We start from the raw sequence: 21,234 nt of genomic DNA, 5'->3' as shown, positions 1-21,234 counted from the left end.
AAGAACTCACATGTACAGATTATAATTGCTGTGGTGAGAGGATGCCAAATTATATAATGCTTCTATCCACATTCCTCCTTCTAATCTCTACTGATCCCCATGGGGGAGCACAACAAAAAATTAAAGGGTTTACACCTTTACTCCTCTACACCCTTATGGGTTCTTTCATGGAATGGTAATATGAATGTACAGATGGGATCAGCCCTTTGCATGTTTGATACTGATGAGGAGCAAAAGATGGATGTGAATGCGCAGAACGCCTGCAGTGCCAGAAACAGACCCGTGTGTGTTCCTGTGGTAACTCCAGTGAGGTTGGTGGAGCTGTGCCGGGGCTGAGCGTGCCCACAGTCTGTGACGGCTGCCTGGGTGAGAATGGCTTGGAGGGAACAATCCAGCCTCTGATTCTGACTCTGTGTCACAGTCTGACACACGTTTTAGGGATATTCACCTCGGCTTGAAATGATTTTTCTGGGACATTGCAGATCCATCCTTGATGCCTAAAAGCCGAGGATAGACTTATCAAGGTATTTTCAAGCCTTGAGTTCAGTTCCATCAGCAGTTCTGAATCACCAGACCAGCTAATGAGGTCTTCTAATTGATAGCATAATTCTACATGGTTTTTCCATTTAGGCTAATGTAACATTTGGCTTTGTTGAGGATGAATATTAACCACAAGTTGAAAGGAAGGTCTGATTCTCTGATCTTACTGCAATATTTCATCAAGGTTTTTATTTTATTTGCAATACCCACATGCAATTCATACAGACGTTTTCTTTCCACTGGTGTATAGAGACCCTGTTTTAATTGATAATGTGTGAGCTGTGGAGGCAGCTTCAGTGGTTTTACTGTTCCAGAAGTGTTCATCTCATTCATAAAGATCATCTGTTCAAGAGCAGTCAGCTCTGGGCTTTTGTTCTCTTCCCTGCCTTTATTTTGGGCAATGTGCTGACTTGCCTACAAGCCCTTGAACTACAGGCCATTCAAATAGTTTCCTCTGGTGTGTTAAGTTCTTGAGTTCACATGAGCCTGCTCACTAAAATTTTGAGAGTATTAAGCCAGTTCTCAACACCAGAGTCTTGGCACTTGAGCTGACACTCCATGGTGCTGAGCAGTCACAGCTTGAGTCCAAAGCAGTGATACTTTCTGAGCTTCAGAATCAGCTGTGGAAGCCAAATCAGTAGGGTTTGTTGTGGTTTCATTGTATTGTTTTTTTTCTAACAGGGAACTGCTTGTTTCTAGCATTTTTCCTTCCATAGTTCCCCATTTGGGGAGTGGGTGGATAAGGAGGGGATGTTGTGGTTATTCAGGCAAAGATACTCATCAGACAGACTTAAAGCTGCAAGGGAATTTCTCCTAGTCAGAGGCTTACCCAACACTTCTGGGAAGGAATGAGGCTCTTGCTTTTTGTTTAGATAATTCACCTCCTTTTTAAAGGGTACTTACTCCTACCTTAGACACAGAAATTTGGGTGACTCAAAACAGGGAAAGGAAAACTGACTGGACTTTTCAAAGATAAGAGAGAGGTTCCCAGATCCCTTTGACTAGGAGAAGTAGTTCCTTCTTAAAATCTTAGCCTTAAAACTAGATAAAAACTAATTTATTAAGCAATAACAACAACAAAACCAACCCCGAACCAAAAAACGCAGACAACCCAAAAACTTGTGAATTCCAGACAGCCAGAATTGATGTTGCCAGTCTTTGCAGATAGAGCCTGTAATGTGATATAATTTATGATCTCATGTGACTACACTGCCACTGGATGCAGCAGCATTTCAGTGCCATTATGCTGGGATGTTTAGATATGTAAAGCAAAATATCTATAACATCAAAACTCCCCCAGGGTTTAGATGACAAAGGATTATTAGAGGCAAACTATGAGAATCCATGAGAGAAGCAGTAATTCTAGGTCACTCTTCAAATGTGTTGTTAGGAATTCACATTAAGCTTTGATGAAGAATATGTCCACTGATTTGGCAGAATATCTGTCAGGATCATAGAGTGTATTCAGAAGAAATCATGTTCAGTAGGTTGGACTGCACACTGAGAAATCGGTAAAACTCCTCTGAGTGTCCGAAGGAAACTGTGGATTATTTAGTCCACAATCATCAAAGGATGAGATTCCATAATTGTTACAGGAGCAGTGAAATGAATCCTTTTCTTTTGGTCAGATTAACTCTGTGGCTTGTTTGGTATCCCATGCCCTAGCCAGTTTTCCAGGATAAAAACAGAACAACAAAAACTGGCGAGTTGGGTGCAGCAGGGGCTGGTGGCCTGAACCTCATAAAATGTGTAAGTGAAGAACAGAGCGTAAAGCTGTCAGTTAGATCTTCTAATAGCTTTTAAACCTTACTGTATTTTATTACAGATCTAAAATTAGCCTGGTTCTCAGGCCTGGATCTTTTTCAAGATGTTCTTACTGGAGCCCAACCTTCCCTAAGCCAGCAGGGCTGAGCTCTCAGCATGGAACGATGGAAATGGTGTTGGAGCATCTGACACATTTCTGCTCCAAGGACGACCAGTCCTCTCAGATGGTAAATTTACATTCTTTATCGACTTGTAGGGTTTTGAAGTGTTTTATATGGCTGTGTTTAAGCTGACATTGTGGACAGTTATGGCAGAACATTAGAAGACTTGTCTTGGTGGGATCTCAGTGAGGTGGATCATGAGGGACATGTGCTTTCCCATGTGAAATTGGTGGATAAAGAGATTGAGGTGGAAACAGTTACTTTAAAAACCAGCTACCATAAAATTTACCCTTCTGTATTTACTACAAAACAGCCAGCAGAAGTGGTACACGTGGAAGCAGAATTGCTGAAAAATCCCAGCAACAGCCAAAACTGAACACGTGAGCTTATGTGGGAACTTGAATTACATTTCACATTGCAATGTTGGAGGAAGAATAGAACTTGATAATAAGTAGAGCACAGTTTCTGACTTTAGTTTTTAGTTCTGCCACTTGGTCGCTGTGTACCCTTGGGTGAGTCATTGAGGATGGCATCTGCAGAAGGATCCAGCAGTGCTGTGGTTCATCCTGGAGACACCTACACTGCAATCCAAAAAATGCCTCCTTTTTCTGTCTGAAAGAGTCTCAGCTGTAAAAACCTGAGGTTTGCTCATGTAAAACTTCCTGAAAAGACTGAGTGTTAAATAGGCAGGTCCCAGCTCCCCTTGCCATGAATGATGGAGCATGACTGAGCCTCCCTTCCCCAAGCACAGCTCATGGGGCAGGGGCACTGGGGCTGGGCTTCCTCTGTCCTGATGAATCGCTTCACCCAGTGTGTATTTCAGACATTCAGGTGCAGGTTCATTGCTTGTCTGGATGCCCTGCAAGTGTTTGAGGCTGGGCTGGATGGGGCTTTGAGCAGCCTGGACTGGTGGAAGGTTGTGAGGGACAGGTCAGAGCCTTAGCGGGGCGCTGTGGCGCTCTATGTGCTGGGCTGAGCCCCCCGTGCAGTCTGAAATGCATCGCTTGGTGCCTTGGTTTGGGATGTCAGTCTCCCACTGGCTGGGCTGGTGCAGGTGTGCACAGCACGGGGAACGAGTGCAGCTCTGCAGTGGGTCACGATGGGCAGGAATCCGGGGCTTGTAAGGGATCCCGGCAGCGTGGGGAGGAACCTGCGACACCGAGAGCCTCCCCGGAGCCAAGAGTTGCTATAATAGGGCCGGATTACTCACTGTGCTTATTCAAATTCCTGTTGATGCTGGCAGCGGGAGTTTTTCCCGAACGGCCGCGAACAATAAGTCACCTGGAGGTGTTTTGATTTGAATTTTTTTTTTTGTTTTTTTTCAAATTTCAAAAAGAAACCGATCCTCGGCTCGCTCCGTGCCGCGCCCCCGGAGCATCCATCCATCCATCCATCCATCCATGCATCCATCCATCCATCCTTTGGAGCATCCATCCATCCTTTGGAGCATCCATCCCTCCAGACCCCTCCGCCGCTCCTCCCCCTGCGGAGAGAGAGGGTGCGATTTCTTTATTTATTTCTTTATTTATTTTTTTGTTGCTGGTGCTGGGAGCGGCGGGGCCAATCGGGGCCCGCCCTGCCCGCTCGGTGCCGGGCTGCAGCCGCCCCTCCCTCGGTCCGTCCGTCCGTCCGTCGGTCGGTCCGTCCCGCCCGCGCCGGCCCCCGGGCTGCGGGAGCCGAGCCCGCTGCACTGCGGGCGGGACCGTGAGCTGTGCCTGCTGCGCTCCCTTCCCGCTCCGCGCTGAACCGCTTGCATTTTTAATCCCGCTTGGTTTTACCCCCTCCCTTCCAGGTTTTTGTGCTCAGCACTAGGGGAGCCGGGAAATTTTGTGGCCGCTGATGTATTTTGATTTAAAAATCGCTGTCAGCGGACGTTTCTCCTTCTGCTCCGGCATCGTTGTCCTGTTCACAGCTATTTAGGCTTAAGGAGCTTGATTCTCTAAGGCTTGTATCCAAGGGCATCAGTCATTAACACACTGAGCTACATCTGCTTCTTGGCTAAGGCTGAAGAAGGACATCTTAAGCTGGAAATCCTGCTCGCTCACTCTCTAGTGCTTACGGAAGGGGAAGCATATGCAGCAGCAGGTTCCTTTTTTTTTTTTTTTTTTTTTTTTTCTCCCCAAAGGCTGCCTCACTTTGGAGATGCAGTGACAAGATAATGGAGTGAAAGTCTTTCATTTCCAGGCAAGAAAATTGCAGGAGTCAGATAGAGAAAGGAAGGAGCAAGTTACATAGGAGAAATAGGAAAGAGGACAGTGGTAAGGAACTGAAAATAAAATTAGAGGAAACAGGTGGAAGGCTGGCATAAAGCTGGGAGATATTTTGGACTGGAAGTGGTGTTTCTTCTTTTTTTTTTTTTTTCCTTTTTTCCTTTTTTTTTTTTTTTTTTAAGTTTTTTTTAATTGGTTTTATTGTTGATTTTAAATTCTAAGCTGATTTTGGAGATCTCTGCAGTAACCAGGCTGCTTTAGAGCAGAGCAGCTTCCCCAACGTGTCATTTTCTCTCTCCCTGCCTGCTGTCTCTGCTGTTGCTGCTGCTGACAGAAACGTGTTAGGAAAGCAGAAAGAGAAAATGCCAGCCATCCTGGTAGCCTCCAAAATGAAATCGGGACTACCTAAACCCGTCCACAGCGCTGCTCCAATCCTGCATGTCCCGACAGCCAGGACCATCCCACAGCCCTGCTACCTGAAGTTTGGGAACAAGGTGGAGGTGACGAAGCCATTGTATTCCAGCCAGATTCCTCTCAAATCATCCAGCGGACAAGAAAACGCGGGAGACGGCCTCCCAGCGAGGAAGAGTAGCTCGGTAGAAAATGGATTTGACACACAGGTTAGCGGGCACCGAATGCTGGGGCGGTGTATGCGAGAATTTATGTCTGTGTTGAGTGTGCAGCAGGATTTGTGGGGCAAATAGCATGGGATTGCAGGGAAGGGATGTGCATGTGTGTGTGTGTGCCAACATGTGTCTGCAGTGGTGGGATGTTCTATATTGCACACAGTGGCATGTGTAATTCTGTCAGCGTGATGGAGCTGATGGGGGGCTGAGGGCTGGGGCTGCCTGTGCTGCTTGCCTGTGCTGCCTTCCCCATCGCCCTGCTTGAACCTTGAACCGAGGGGGGGATTTACAGGAGGGAGATGGAGTTTGTGGGGTGTGTTCTTTGTGTGCTTTCTGGAGGTGCTAAGTGTGAGGGCTGGCTCGTTTGCCTGGGCTGGGGAGGATTGCTGCTTGTCACGGATGTGTTTTGTGTTCAGTCATGGACTGTACCAGGGCACTGGTTGTGTGAACGTTCTGTGGGGAGTGAATGGGAGGCACTGCTTGATGCTAGATTACAATATGCATGTCATTCAGTGCAGCTAAATTACACAGATTATGTAGGAAATGAATACTAAAGTGGAATTGCCTGTATAATGCTATATGTGCATGACATCATAGATGCAGCACATCAGCAATGCACACATTTTAGGTTTCCCTTTAACCCGTGTCAGCCTTCTAATGTGTTTTTATATGTGCTGCTTGCTGTGCAGGGAGGAGAGACGCCCGTTGCTGAAGTGGTTTGATTTCTGTGCTTGTCGGAGGGTGTCGGTGTGGCTGGGGCTTTGCAGCAGCGTGGGCACAGCGTGTGTGTGACCGTGCTAGGGAGGGAGCAGAGCAGATGGGCTGCTGCAGCAAGCACAATTGATTGCTGTGCTCCAGAGATGGCTCCACAGCCCTGGCATGTGTTTTGGCAGCAGCCATATACGTTACACGCTGCTTCTGCCCATATCTGAGCCCGGTGGAAGGTGATACCATTGTGCTGAGAGAGGGAAATGATGACAGATACTCACTGGGTTTTTTCCTTCTTTGAGGAATAACGGATCATCCCCACCACCTAGGTTGTGAAATGTGTGGCCTGGTAACCCTGTTCCCTTCAGACAGCGTGCCTGCTGACGGGGCGTGTTTGACCGCATGCCCTGATTTCAGGATACGCTGCGCTTTCCCTGCTGGTAGGCAGGGTGGCGTACTGGGCTGCTCAGACCAGACAGATATGACTGGAGCAGTTCCTGAGGGACTGGCAGCAGGAAAAGGAGGCAGCCAAGCAGGGATGCAGGGCAGTGGCAGCAGACAGACCAACCTGTGCATCACGTCTGGCCCTTACAAGATAATCAAGTGCTCTCTCTCTCTCTCGCGCCCGAGTCTGTCCTTGTGATTATGAAACGTCAGCAAAATCTCATTATCTGCTGCCCTTTCTCTCGCACGTGCCAGGGTTTCTGCATGGAAATCCACATTGCTGAATAAGTGGTTGTTATTCAGAAATACTTTCCCATCTTGTCACAGATTATGCTCACGGAGATCTGCCGGTGGGAGCCTTTGCAGCACTAAGGGCAACACTATGGTGGTTTTAACCCTTACAAGGATGTGGAGCCAACCCCATTTTTTGTAGCCTGATGATGAAAGGGTCTTGATACTAACTTGTTATATTTGAACAGGGGAAGATTTTGGCTAAGGAAATGTCAGATAATTTTACATTTTTAATTTCTTCAGCAGCAGGAGAAGTCTTAAGCTTTGCATTCTCAGTAATCTCCTCTGGCTGGCAGTCTGAGCAGATGACCAGCACCTTTTAATTTGTGAACCAGTGAGGCTTTTTTCACTACCTATTATCCTGAATAAACACAGTCATTTTTTTGTTGTTCAGCAGTTTTGCTGATCCTTTGAGCTTTGATCTTTCTGCCCACAAAAGCATGCAGGGTTTTGCCATTCAGGGTGGTCATTTGGAATAGCAGTCTATATCTAGAGGGAGATTTTTCCAGATGTGTTGTGTCAAGGGCACTGTTCATTCCTTTTCCTACTGTTCCTCCCTGCCAAGGGAGGAGGAAGAGGATGGATGGACAGCTGCCAGCTGATAGCTCAGCAGCTGGAGCTTTTATCTTGGAAGACCTTCAGCTATATTCAGGTACAAAAGTGCTTTCTGATAATAACCATGGTAAGGTTTAGGCTTGAACACTGCACCAGGTCTGAGTAGCTTGAGAGTCTGAGGGTGATCACTTTGCTCCTCTGGGGGTTTGTCTGAAGCACCAAGGTGACCCTCACCATTTTATTGGGCAGGCGCCTGGCATCTCCTGTGATATTCTTACAGTAGAATTTATAGTTTAGATCCATAAGCTGGACCATTGCCCAGTGTTTTGGCTCCTCTCCTCTGTAGGTCTTGGTCCCTCTGCAGAATTTTCAGCCCACAAGAAAGGACATCCTCCTGTGTGGGTGGAGGGAGAATGAGACAGAGATTGTGTCACTTGGACTAATGCTCTTGGTTCTGGGAGTATTTCAGGGAGTTGTTCTTAATCCCGTTGAAGTGAGTCCTTTTTGCACTACATAATACCAAATTTAGTGGCTTATTGGACTGATGGGTCTGTAGAAGAGTCTAGAGCACAGTCCAGAAGCCAGCACATGAGGATGCCATGTTCTCATGCTGGGTTAGCATGTTTCAAGCCACTTACACACCACAGCAAAGCTTCATGAGCTTTCTTGGCGCCAGGTGCTATCTTTCTAGAACCTGATTCTTCAGAGAATGTGAGCACTGCAGGTATTCATTAAAGCACCAATTATTTTAAAAGACCTGCTGAAATTCAAGATGTCCCACTCACAAATGTGATATCAGTGAAAACTTCTAAATGTTTTGCTGATTTTGTTCGTCTTGATATGGTTTTACGTGTGTTAGCTGGATTTTATATAACTGGAAGTTTTGTGTCTTAAGGCTTTATATGGGCAGTGTGTTTTAAAATGCTGTGCAATTTATAAAAAGCACACTTCAGAGTATTTCAGGGGCACTTTCCAAAGAAAGGCCTGAGAATTTTAGCATCAAGCCCGTTGTAAATGCTAGTCGGAAATCTTAGGTTGATGAATCATGGCAGTATCATTCCTATTTTACTGTTACTGATATACACACTCTATTTTTCCATATTAAATCCCCTGTGTTGTGCACAACAGTATCTGACTGTTGCACTGGTGCTTATTTTGTCTAATTTGAAAACACCGCCAATAAATTGTACTACCCATATTTAGAGAGAATTGTTTTGGAAATATTTAACTTTGTTACCAGAGAAACCTCTGTTGAGTAGATAGCAAGATTCTCATCTCTCATCTACAGCATGGTATTTCTCAGTGATTCTGAGAAAGTCGGATGCATTTGGCTACTAAATTTGCATTAGTTGTTTAAGAAAGAAATCATTGCCAGTTAGGAGTCCGTGGTTGGATGTAATTGTTCATGCAGATGCAAGAAGGAAGATGCCATTTTGAATATCACTGAAGGAGATAATGGATTTAATTACTGTGTTTATTGCTGCTATATTTTATTCTCCAAATTATTGATTCTCTTTTTCCAGAGAACCTGAAAAATAAATTAAAATAATCGCTGTTTGTACCTTCAGTAACTAAGCAGCACTAAAGGCACCAGGACCTTGCTAAATGGTTGGTCCCACCCTTCCACTAAAACACTTGTGAATTAAGAGAGATCTGTTTAACCTGGGTTTAGAATATGTGTGTTCAGCAATTACCTGTAATTGTGCTTTGTTTGGCTGGGAGGGCAGGGGCTGGGAATTGGTATTTCTTTGTAAATTTCTTTGCAATATTCATTTGCTGAAAACTGTGCTGGTGGACATGGCAGGCAGGTGCTGACGGAGTGTGATGTTCTCCCTCACTTTTGTCTTTCACTGCACAAGACAAAGCCTTGGATTTCTACAACTCTTGCAACTCCTTGTGCTGTCTACAGAGCTCTTCTTAGTTTCCCTAGACCCTTTTTTTTTTATTAATTCCATTTAAAACTGGTTAGATATTGTCTGAAATCAAGCTGCCTCACTCAGCTGGGTTTTTCTTCATATTGCTTTCCCAGTTAGTGAAGATCTTGTTGAGTTTGGCAGCCTGGATCTGGGGTGGTCTAGTTCTGGAGTGTTCTAGATGTCCCTATTTTCTAGTCTTACACTAGATTTTTTGCCTAGTGATTCTTTCCTAATTTTTCAAGACTATCTACACCTGGGTTCCAGAACATTTGCCACACCTGTTGAGGTTAAAACCATCTCTGTTTTTGGCCTCATTGCCCATTCTGTAGCCCAAGCAATGGCAAGGAAGCTGTGTCGCAGGGCTGGAGGGGACAGGCTTTCCCAGGCTGGTGGACACTGCTGGCACAGCCCAGGCAGCTCAGCCAGCTGTGCACTGCTCCCAAGCTGAGTAACTCCACAGGCTCCTGCAGTGTTTTCCCACACCTCAAATGCAGGCTCACATCGGGTGTTTGATGAGCCACATGTGACCCATGAGCTGTGGGCTCAGTTATCTTCTCTGCCTCACTCCCCTTGTGCCCATGCCATTAGCAATGCAAACAAAGCCACACAGTTCAGGTATTAGTAATTACTTTTCTGTATTTTAATTAACTTTAACTGTTTAAACCTCCATATCTTCACTATCTTGCCAATGTGTAGCTTCACAGACAGAAGGATTAATGGAGCGTGTTGCAGGGAAGTGATGCCTGCCCTTCTGACGTGCATTAGCTGTGTTTGTGTGTGTGTCACAGTTCTCATACCAAACTAGCTTGCAGAAGGGACAGGAATCGAGCAAATCTTTATCTGGACCCAGTTTAAACTCAGATGAACATCAGCTGGTTTCAGTGCCACTGCATGAGCTGCCTCAGCCGTGTGAAATTTGGTCTCGCTATGACTGCTGAGCTAATTATGAATGAAATTTTGAGAAATATGGTCAATCATGTTAACTTTGACATAAAAGACTGCTTTTTGCAGCTGGAAGAAACCCAATGGAGTCATGTTTAGGATCTGAACAAAGGATAGATTTTACTGAAGTTGGGCGAAGCTGAGGAAAACTATAGATTCAGACTATCAAAATACATAAGCACAAAATAAAATTGAAATTGGTGCTGATGAGCTTGTTGGTGTGATTATAGTTATGTACCTGTCATTCTTACAAAAAAGCCTGTGCTGGATCTTTATGATGGATTTTTATTTTTTACACCCACTGTAAGCAATTTGAGGCCACTAAGTAGCCAAATTCTTCTTCTATTTATGATTGCTGTGGGTTTGATCTATTTCTAGATACATACTGAAAAATATTTAATTGTTGGAGGGCGGGGGAGGGTTTGCTCTGGATGAAATGTTCTCAGGTAGAAAACAAGGTAACAATTCCCAAGTTGTTGTACTGTGATTATTAACATGGGTTTTTCAGTGATTTGTCTTTTGCTATAAAGAGCTACCTTTTCTGAAGCCTTGCATGTGAACAGCAGGTGTAACATTGCACTGTGAGTTCAGGAGGTTCTTTAATCATTGGGTTTTCATTTAGAATGTGCAAAGGGTTGCTTTGCATAAAGTAACTTTGTTCAAAGCTCCATTTGTTTTTTCATCGTATTGGAAAATGGTTTTTTCCCCTTCTTACTTGTGACAGTCTGTCTGTCTGTCTATCTGGCTTGAAAATTTGAATATGCTCAACCTAAAGCACCTTATAGGTAGTGATATTATTCTTATTTTTTGGAGAACATTTGTGAAGTGGATGGCTAAGGCACAGAGAAATGTAGCCAAGGTCAGAAAGTCTGCAGCTCTATAGAAAATGACTCGCTGGTCCCTTGATGCTAGATTATCTTTCTCCTTTGCAGCTACTTGTTAACAGCTCAAAATGCTCATGCATATGGTGTCCATGTGTTCTCCCTCTGTCCTTGGAACTGTTAGTTCACTCCATTAAGTTGAATTTCCGAAGTGAACACTCTCACTTTCTTGTCCCTGCTTTAGCAAGTGATTTTTATCACCTTCTGCTGTGACACCAAGCAGAAAGAGGTACGAGCATATTGATAGAGGAGAACAACAGATACTGCTGTTGAAATCTGCTGGCGCTGAACCTGAGCTGTAGTTCTCGAAAAGAAAAAAAATCTGATTATAAAGAAGTCTGATAAACAAATAATTAACTTTCCCCAAGTTTCAAGTATCTAGGAAGTAAAAAAAAAAAAAACAAAAAAACCCAAAACCCCAAACCAACACTACTTGTGCTCTTTTTGCCTGTCCAGAGGGTATCAGGAAAGAAAGCCTTTATTTACTGAGATATGTGATTAAGTCCTGGGTTTTGGAAATTAAGGATTGGTATTGCCTGGTTTTGATTTACTTTTAAGAGTCCTTTGAGAAACATTGTCTGTAGTTTTACTTTCCAGATTGTCTCACCACTAGATTTAAATCTCTGAACAATTTGTAGAGCATTTTAATGCTTCTAGCCTACAAGTTCCCTCTTCTTACCAAAGTGGAAGAAATTAAGGAGGTGCTTAAATCAATAATTATTTTGCTTGAACTTTCCAAGTTTGCAACAGGATAAATATTGTAAGTGCTGTTTGAGAAGAAATATTTGTGAATTAAGCAATAGCTGGGCCTTTAATGAAAAGGTGTGTGCTCTGCTCTTGACCTTTTTTCCCCATTTATTTTTTTGCTTCTTGAAGCTTTGGAGCTACATCTTCTACTTTTTATTTTGGTATAAATCAAAAGATGCTCTGAAGATTTTAACCCATTAATCTATTTTTTTCTTTGCAGCAAACTGTAGAATCTCATTTTCCTGAGAAATTCACCTGGCTAAAAATACCCTGCTTTAATATTATTTTTAGAAACATCTATATTTGAAGTATATAAATGGTTAGCTATGATGTGTATTATTAGACATGAACTGTTGGTACATTTTGTAACAGGAAGCTGCTGGTTTTCCATTCACCAAGAACTGGAATTCAGTCAAACGCTTGGCACTTAGTTGTATGCCTCTAATTTTATCTGCAAATTGTTTTTTCTGAAATAGTTTGTGGAAACAGTCTCAGTTTCTTCAGTTTTGCAAAGGCATGGAAATAACTGCTAAAACTTAAAACAAATAAACCACCTATTAAAATAAATGAGAAAACAGGTCACTTCTTATTTTAAAACCGGCTGAAATCTGAAGTTTTCTTCTGATTCCACCTTTTTTTGCCTGTTGAAAGTATTTTTAGTTGTGTTATCCTTGGATTATTTTTCATTTTAATTTTGGGTTATTTCAGAATTGGAAGCAATGTGTGGGAAAACAATGCCTGAGAGGGAAAGGTATCCAACTTCTGTATTTGAAAATTCACTTTTACCAGGACTTTTTCCCCTTTGCGTGTTGAGTTTTGGACTGCCATAACATCATGTTTTGACGGTGCCTTGTTTACTTGCATTTTTTAGCTTGAGTTCATCCCTTGTCTTGGATGTTAAATCCAAGGAAGGAAAAGGATTTTTTAGTCTCTCCAGCAGTGGCTGTGAGTTGCCATATCCTCTCTTAGTGGGAAGGAGTCTCCCTAAGTGTCTTTATTTTACCTGTCCTGTCCCTAATCTTGGTCCGTTTCTTGTCTTGTCCCTTGTGTGATGGCAGCCACGGTATGATCCAGAAGTGCCTTGGCTTTGCAAGAAGCAAAGAGGAACCCGGGGATGTTTGTCTCACCTGCTGAAGAAAGCGAGCCTGTCATGCACATCCAGGCCTTCTCCTGAAGTTTATAATCCATAAATAATTAAATAGAAGCCCTGGAGCAGCCCTTGGCAGGCTGCCTTGCTCTCTGGCTGCAGCAGCAGCTCCTCTCAGTGCTGTTGGGGTGCTGCTGGCTTGGTTGCCCTTTCTCCAAGCAAGGGGACCGAGCCAACTTCCCTGATCTTTGCATGTTCTCCCTCATCTCCCAAACAGCCTTGTAGGGGCTGGCAAGGCCTTTTAGCCAAAGGAACTGGATTTCTCATCAGAGTTGTTTAGGAAGAACATCCTCTGGAGCAGCTGTCTGAGGACACCCATGCTTTACTCTTGGGAGAAGTGTGTGACAGGCTGGAACTGTAATTTTATGTATTTTTTGTCTCATGGAGTGACATTCTCAGTCATGAGAGCTGTTGTAGTAATACCTTTATGTTTCACACAATGAGGGGATCTTCCCTGATAGAATTGCTTATCTTCTGGAAATGCTGACCAAAAATGATTGTCTTACCTTTTTCTGCCATCTATTAGTTCTATATATGTGCCTACTGGTAGAACAAAGTGAATACCCTGGTGGGATTTCATGTTGCTGATCTAGCTTGTGTGATATTTCATGGTGAATATGGGTGCTAAGACTTTGTTATACTTGCATATCTTGAAACAAGTGTTGAGAAGCAGATTCCTTTCCCTTCAGCCATCTCCTCTTGAGCTGTGTCCACTGTTGGAAACCACAGGTGGTTTCAGCACTGGCATTTTGATCCACCGTGATCGATGTGGAACTTTGATTGCAACTGGTGGAGACAGTAATTAATGGATCAGTCTGGTAAGACAAGTTTGATTCTGTTTTAAATTATTCTCCATTTGCCAGAGACATATGGATATTTAAGTCTTCAGAACTAATGGAAAAATGTCATGAGTTGTGTCAAGATCAAATGTGCATTGACCATTTGATGCAATTGTTTAGAAATTAAGCTTTTCTTGCTCAATAACCAGAGGTCAGTCTGCTTCCCAGGACAGCCACATGTATTCCAGACTTGTCTGAGGCTTAACTGGGATGGATTATTTTGGGAAGGAGTATTTTTGGCATCACTGCATCTTGCTCCTCTGGGATGGGCTCTGGAGCACACAGGGTCTGGTCCTCCAGGGTAATGTGCCAGCTGGGCACTGCCAAAGAAAGCTGCCAAAAAGGGGCCAGGTCCTCTAGTGTGGAGCTGCAAAGGGGAGGCAGCAGCATCCTGTTCATCCCTGTGGAGCATCTCCAGGGGAATTGTGATGAATTTGCTTTATTTCACTGAATCAAACCTCTTTGTGCTCTTCAAGAGGATGAGCAGTGGTTGCCTAGGATGCTGTTTCCAAGCAGTCAGATAGCAGCTTTCCACACCGCAGCAATGTAGATTTTCCTTTCCTTTCCTTTCCTGCCTGCAAGAAGCCTTTTGGCCCTCCCCTAGGAGGGTTTGGACGTGTGGGCTGATGCCACCAAGGTGCAGTATGGTGGTGTGGTGGGATGCCATGCCCCTGGGTCACCACCACTGCTGGGCTGCTTCATCAGGCTGGATAGCAAGGCTGCTTACCTTATTTTTAACACAAACATGAATTCCACCTTTCCCTCGTTGAGCAGGTAGACAAGGAACCTGAAATAATAGTTTTTAAAAAGTCTGTGGAGCTCCTGGACTTCTTAATAGCAGATCCTTCACTCTCCTTTCACCGTTTCAGCTTTGTGCTGAAACTTAATCTCTTGGCCACAGCAGTGTGAACTAAGGAGGATTGAGCCCTCTGTATTGCCTCCTGAATGCTCTCACGTTCAGCAGAAGAGGGGTTTGTGTTGGATAAATGCAGATTTTCATCTCTTCCCTTCACAGTCTGAGAAATGTCCCCTGGTGTTGGACGTGGTGGAGGGGACTGATGCCACCCTTGGCTGCTGTGTCAGCATTTCTGGGCCAATGGCCTGTCAGATCCTCTCAGTGTTTATTGTGCAGCATTGGGCAAAGACAGATTTGAAATTTCAGTGTTCCACTGGCAAATAGTTGAATTTTAAATATTTTCTCAGTGGTTCTTAGTAGCGTATATAAATGAATTTTCAACAAATAAAAGCCCCAGGCTTTCCGTGCACATGGGGCACGTTTTGGTCACTCAGACAATACCTGTGGTGGAAGGGGCTCTTGCAAACCATCTTGTGAGTAGCTGCAGCATCACTGAGAGCCACTGCCTGCCCTGCCTCCTCTGTGCCAGCAGCTGAAATGGCAGGGCTTGCTTTGGCCAGCACTGCATCCTTCACAGCAGTGCTGTAAATGCTGGGCTGAAAGGGATGGGAGCTCAGCTCATTTGCATTATTTAAAATGCCAGCTCGGTTTAATGTAGAGCAGCTGGTATATGCTTAACTCCTTCAGGAGAAAACTTAATACCAGCAGATCGCATTATCCAGGGCTGTGCTCCACGCGTTTATTTCTTTATCTATCCCTTCTCCTCGCCGCCTCCCAGAACCTTGTAAAGATTTGTAAAGATTGTTTGTGCATGGCTGGCAAAGGGCTCTGCTCGCTGCTGGCATTTCTGTCTCTCTCAGAGTCACAGAGCAATCGGTGTCACCAATTGTGTGACAAATACTTGTTGCAGCTCCTGAGCATCCACTTACTCACTGACCTTAGCAGGCAGGACTCTAAATTAAGATGTGTCATGGTGAAGGGTGGTGAGATTAGTTGGAAGAGGGACAGGTGTGGAGGCCTGGATTATGTGGATTACTGCATACTCAATTTCTTAGGGTTAAATTTCAAGGTTGAAAATGGCTAATTCCACACAATTGTGGAATTAGGATGTGCTGTGCTGCCCCTCTGGGTGCTGTGCCAGCAGCCAGAGTCAACTTGTGAGGGAAGGAGGACTTGGAGGATCAAAGAATTCCTTTGCTCCCCTGCAATAATTAGCATAACCTCAGTGAGAGGATGGAGGGAGCATAATCTTTTAATACCAACCTTTCTCAAAATTGACCTTGTCACAGGCAGATTCAGCCTCTCTCAGAGAGACAGATGTGTGGTAGAGTCACTTTTACTGCATCAGAAATGCTGGCACAGTATCTCATCCTCTGCCAAAATTGTCTTTGCCTTTCCCTGGGTGATCAGCCTCTAATGCCAGAGGCTCTGAACGTGCCTTTGGGTGAGCTGTGGGATATTGATGGATTTCACAGAACCAGGGCTTCCTCAAAGCACATACAGTGGAGTGTTCTCTTCCTCTGGAAATGCTTTATTCTGTCCAGCTCGAGCTGAGTTTTCTCTTGAAACAGCCCTTTCAAATGGTCACTTTGGAAGAGCCTGATCAGTGTCCAGCGCAAGCCATTAAACTGGAGATAAAACGTGTGTTAGGTTCTTTTGACATGGGTAAGTCCTTGAGGGCTGCATCTCAAATCTGAGCGTTTCTATTGCCCTTTGTAAACCTTTGGGGCAGACAATACTGTGTAGGTACTTGGTTGATGTCAGTGCTGTGTTTGGTGGCTGGGACAGCACCCGTGGGGTGCAGGACAAAGGACAAGTCTTCCCTAATGAAAACTGATTATTGTAGTTTTTTGTTGTGAAAGGGAAACCTCTAAGATGATGACCTCCCATAATCTTCTTCCATGAATGCAGGAAAGATAAACTGTCTTTGGTGATGAAATATTTAATTCTTTCATCTTCTGTGGTCCCTGTGTAAGGTCATTGGTGTCCCTGCATGCTGAGGAAGATTACAGCCTGCATTCTATAGGCAAATTATTGATGTTGTGGAGTATGCATATCACAACTAGGCTGAACATCAGGATGTTTTTGATATGCAATATGCAAATAAATTCAGCCATCTGAGAAAGAGCTTTTACTCTTGCAAGCTGAAAATACAGTTAAGCAACATGTATCCATCTTTTAAATAGACAGAAACCATTTTGTGAGACAGTTTAGAAGGTTCCTTTCTAGCTGAGCTGGAGCAGTGTGGTTTAATAATTGGTTGTCAGGCACCAGGTCAGAACTTGGAACAAAAGAGGCAATTTGTGACCTGACTGCAGGTTTCTGGAACAGGAACAAATTAGCCAGCTTTTCATTTATGCTGTGTGAGAGAGTGTCTGTGAGTTTGTAAATCCTCACCAACCATGTCACTTGGGTGTCTCAAGTATTGTTTGTTTTCTTTTTATAGCTAAAGGGATAAGTTTAGTTATTTTAATGCTTTTCCATTGGTTAATACAAACTTTTCAGGGATCCAAGCTTGACCTCTAATTCTTATTATTATTCATTCCTTGCTATTTTCCACCACAGATATTTTTATTTTGCTGTTTTTAGGACTTTCCCAACCGGTGGGAAGGTTAGGAAAGCCAGTTCCAGCAGACTGGACATGCTGTGAACCAGCCTGAAGAAAGGACAAGAGGAGTTTCTATTGCACCACCCTCATTTTGAGCGCCTTTCTGGCAGGAGGGGTTTCAGTCCCAAAGGGCAGGGAGGATGCAGGGTGAGAGCCACCAGCACCACTGTCACCCCTGCTGCCTGCTGCGGTTTGTCACCACAGCTCCCTTATCTCACAGCTGCTCTGCAGAGATAAATCCACTGTCATTCCAAGCAGCTCAGGTAAAGCGATACCTGGAGCCACGGATTACCTTAAATAGCTAACTGTGGGACTTGTCAACCTTCATGCATGTGTGATCTGTTATTTTCTTATTGATCTTTCTTCTTAAGGTAATGCATCAAAGCAAGAGGTACTTGATTTGAAGTCCTTTTCAGCAACGATTTAGAGATTTTAATAAAACTTGTGGAAATAGAAGTCACATTGTTAGAAGGTTCTCAGCTATAAACAGGTATCATTACTTTTGGCTGTGCCTTCTGAAAACAGCAGTTCATCCTTTATTGCTGAAAATAATTTGAAGAGAAGATGAGAATTGAAGAGCTGCTAGCACTATTTCAAATTATAATGAGGAGTCTGTGGGCTCTGGGTTTCCATCTGCACTCCCCTTCTATGCCATCTGCCCATGAGGAAAAAATCATATCAGCTGAGAAAATAAGAGGGTGTCCTGCATTTAGGCATCCACAGAGCCACCAGTTACACACTGGTGTAACTTCTGAGATTTGTAATGGAACCTGAGCCTGTGATGGTGCTGCTCTGAAAGGGAAAAGGAGAATGTATAAAATTCTCCTTTTGAGATTCTGTAGGATGAAAAACGGAGATTTTAAGCCTCATAAAATGCATGATTGACCACGTTAGTAGAAGTGAGGGATCTGCAGGGTGTTGATTTGTAGTATGTAAAACAGCTGAGAACTATCTGTGAGGGCTGAGATTATGCTAATTTATGCAGTCCACACTGCTACTGCTGTTTAAAAATAGCTTCTTTTCCAGAGATCTAGAGCTACTGCAGGTTGGCTTTGCATTTAGCTCTGCAGATTTGAGCACAGAACAAAGCCTGACTTATGTGGCCTTGTTATCCCAGAATCACAGAATAGTTGAGGTTGGAAGGAACCTCTGAAGATCATCTGGTCCAAGGCAGAGAGCAGGTTACACCTGAGCAGATCCCCAGAGCAGGTTACACCTGAGCAGATCCCCAGAGCAGGTTACAGCTGAACAGATCCTCTGGAGCAGGTTACACCTGAACAGATCCCCAGAGCAGGTTACACCTGAGCAGATCCCCTGGAGCAGGTTACACCTGAGCAGATCACCTGGAGCAGGTTACACCTGAACAGATCCCCAGAGCAGGTTACACCTGAGCAGATCCCCTGGAGCAGGTTACACCTGAGCAGATCACCTGGAGCAGGTTACACCTGAACAGATCCCCAGAGCAGGTTACACCTGAGCAGATCCCCAGAGCAGATTACACCCGAACAGATCACCTGGAGCAGGTTACACCTGAGCAGATCCCCAGAGCAGGTTACACCTGAGCAGATCCCCTGGAGCAGGTTACACCTGAACAGATCACCTGGAGCAGGTTACACCTGAGCAGATCCCCAGAGCCGGTTACACCTGAACAGATCCCCAGAGCAGGTTACACCTGAACAGATCCCTTAGAGCAGGTTACACCTGAACAGATCCCCAGAGCAGGTTACACCTGAGCTTATCCAGGTGGATTTTGAATATTTCCAGAGGGGAACACTGCATCACCTCCCTGGGCAGCCAGAAGATGCCAAGTTGGAAGGGACCCAAAAGGATCATCAAGTCCAACTCCCAGCCATGCACAGGACGCCCCCAGAATCACACCAGGTGCCCGAGAGTGTTTTCCAAACACTTCTGGAGCTGTGCCAGGCTTGGTGCAGTGCCCACTTCTCTGGGGATGCCACCCCATTCACTGCCACCCTTTGCACCCAAGCTGTGAGCCAGTGGCTCACCCACCACACCATGATTTTATCCAGAAGGTCACTGTGAGAGGCACCATGGAAAGCGTTACTGAAATCCCAAAAGATTGCATCAGCCGGCGTCCCTTGATAGGTTTCCAATGAGTGTGGGTGAAAATGAGAAATAAGAAATGTATTGCAGCTGGAGGCAGTGGCTAATTTAATATTCTGATTCAGTGTTTCAAATTCTGAAGGAGCTAGAATGAATTTTGCAGTTCAAGTCATAATTTAGCTTTATGAATAGACGTACAGACAATACTGGAACTGAAATTAAAGATCAAAGCAATTTGGAACAAGAAGTCCTAGTGTGTAACTTGCATATGAGCAGGTGTTCCTATGATAAGAAGATGCTGTGGGTTTTGACTACCAGAATGTAAATCCATCCTAGCATGAACACACTCAGTTTTAAAAGTCTACAGTGATGGGTGGAAGCCAAGAGAACGTAATTCCCCTTCCTCTTTTTCTTTCTACCATCTTCAGTCACATTTCCTTTTCCAGTGCAGGGATGAGACTTGATTCAAAAGCTCTTTTACCAGAAAATCATAGTAGAGAACAGTGGTTACAATGCAAATTTTTCCAGTTTCTCCTTTAGGGTCATATAAAATAGTTTTTGGCTCAGGTCAGTGGGTGAGTCCTTGAGGCCAGAAGAATGGCTGTTAGGGAGGGAATGCTGAGCTGCAAGTTCCTGCTGGTCTGAGGTAGTTGAGCACTTAGAACTGTGAGTCTGAAAAGCAGGTGTAGATCAGTCACTTGTTTTTCTTACCTTACTGTAATTCCAGAAAGGATTCTGGTGAGGTCAGATCAGAGATGTAACTTTACATATGAATTTGCCTAGGATTATGTTTTTCCTACAGCTCCATTTAAAAACCCCACAGATCTGTTTACTAGACTGTTGAGAAGTTTGGAAACTGTAGTCCTGGGATCCTGGATGAAGCCAGATTGCTCTTTGATTTGCAGCATTGTCATTCTGTGTGATTGATGTCTGCAGCTTGTGTTTACAATGGCAATTAATTTCCATGCACCAAACCACCTCTGCCTCTTCCTTGGACTTGAGATGACTGGTAAAGCAAGACCATGCAGTCCTAACTCACTTATACAGAGAACTTGCTGAAATCTGAAAAATAGAAACCGCTTTTTGGATCCAACTTTCTGTTCAGATCCACGCCTGGAGTACTTCTATCTTGTCCAGGTTATTAAAAAGTGTTTTTCTTTCTCCTACTTTTCCATATATCATGTGGTTTGGGGCATGTATGCAGTGTTTGCACAGGGAGTGAGTGGAGTCTTGCATGCTGCTCTCTCCTTGAGCCAGAATCCACGGGAGGGGTGTCAGTTTGCAGCAATCAGGGGGCTGTGATGGATCTCTGGATGAGGCAGCTGTGCCTTCAGCGCAGAACAGCAGGATTTGCCAGATTGGCAGTGTCAGTCCTGGGTTCCTGGGAGCTGCTGAGGTCGGACCCAGGCTTTGGACTAGCTCCTGAGGCAGGAGGGGGTGTCCTTTTTATTTTAGATGCTTATCCTGCCGCTGAGTTTGAGTTGTGAAAGGCTGGGGTAGGGCTGAGTGCAAGGGAAAGGGGAGTGAAGCAGCTGCTGCGCTGTGGGATGGGTTGGCTGGGCTGCTATTGCCACCTGCTGGTGCTGGGCAGAACCTAAGCACACCTGATTTTCCTTTGCTTTCCCGGAGGAGTTGCACGGGATTAAGTATCCATGGGCATGGATTGGATTTATTATGGATATGCTTTTATTAAAGATAATTCTTTCAGTGTCGGGGAAAAAATCCGCAGTATTTTATGACTGTCATTTATTTCGGGAAGAGATGATGTTGTAAGAAAATACATAATTGAGCCTTTCTTTGGGCATGATCATATTCTGAATTGGCAGACACCAGTACGTGTGTGGCTGGAAACTGGCAGTAAGCGTGACTGATGGATCCAGAATCTGCCTTTTCTGGTACCAAATGGGACAGGAGGTACCGTGTGTCTGTCAGGGA

The 21,234-nt window shown here is 44.4% G+C and overlaps 1 protein-coding gene across 4 annotated transcripts in view; it reads left to right on the top strand.

Moving 5' to 3' along the window:
• The window catches only part of NAV2 (neuron navigator 2), a 369,925-nt gene that overhangs the window by 165,473 nt on the left and 183,218 nt on the right, over window positions 1-21,234 (top strand). For 3 of the 4 annotated variants that reach the window (XM_064715815.1, XM_064715817.1, XM_064715818.1), the window contains one exon: window positions 5,010-5,295. In XM_064715815.1, coding sequence (XP_064571885.1) covers window positions 5,010-5,295 — 286 coding nt within the window. Of the gene's footprint in view, window positions 1-3,608; window positions 3,753-5,009; window positions 5,296-21,234 lie in introns of those variants that run through there. The other variant, XM_064715816.1, reaches the window with a different exon arrangement.

Source organism: Zonotrichia leucophrys, chromosome 5, assembly GCF_028769735.1.
Source record: "Zonotrichia leucophrys gambelii isolate GWCS_2022_RI chromosome 5, RI_Zleu_2.0, whole genome shotgun sequence".
NCBI lineage: Eukaryota > Metazoa > Chordata > Aves > Passeriformes > Passerellidae > Zonotrichia > Zonotrichia leucophrys.
This window is presented reverse-complemented; position numbering and strand designations above follow the sequence as displayed.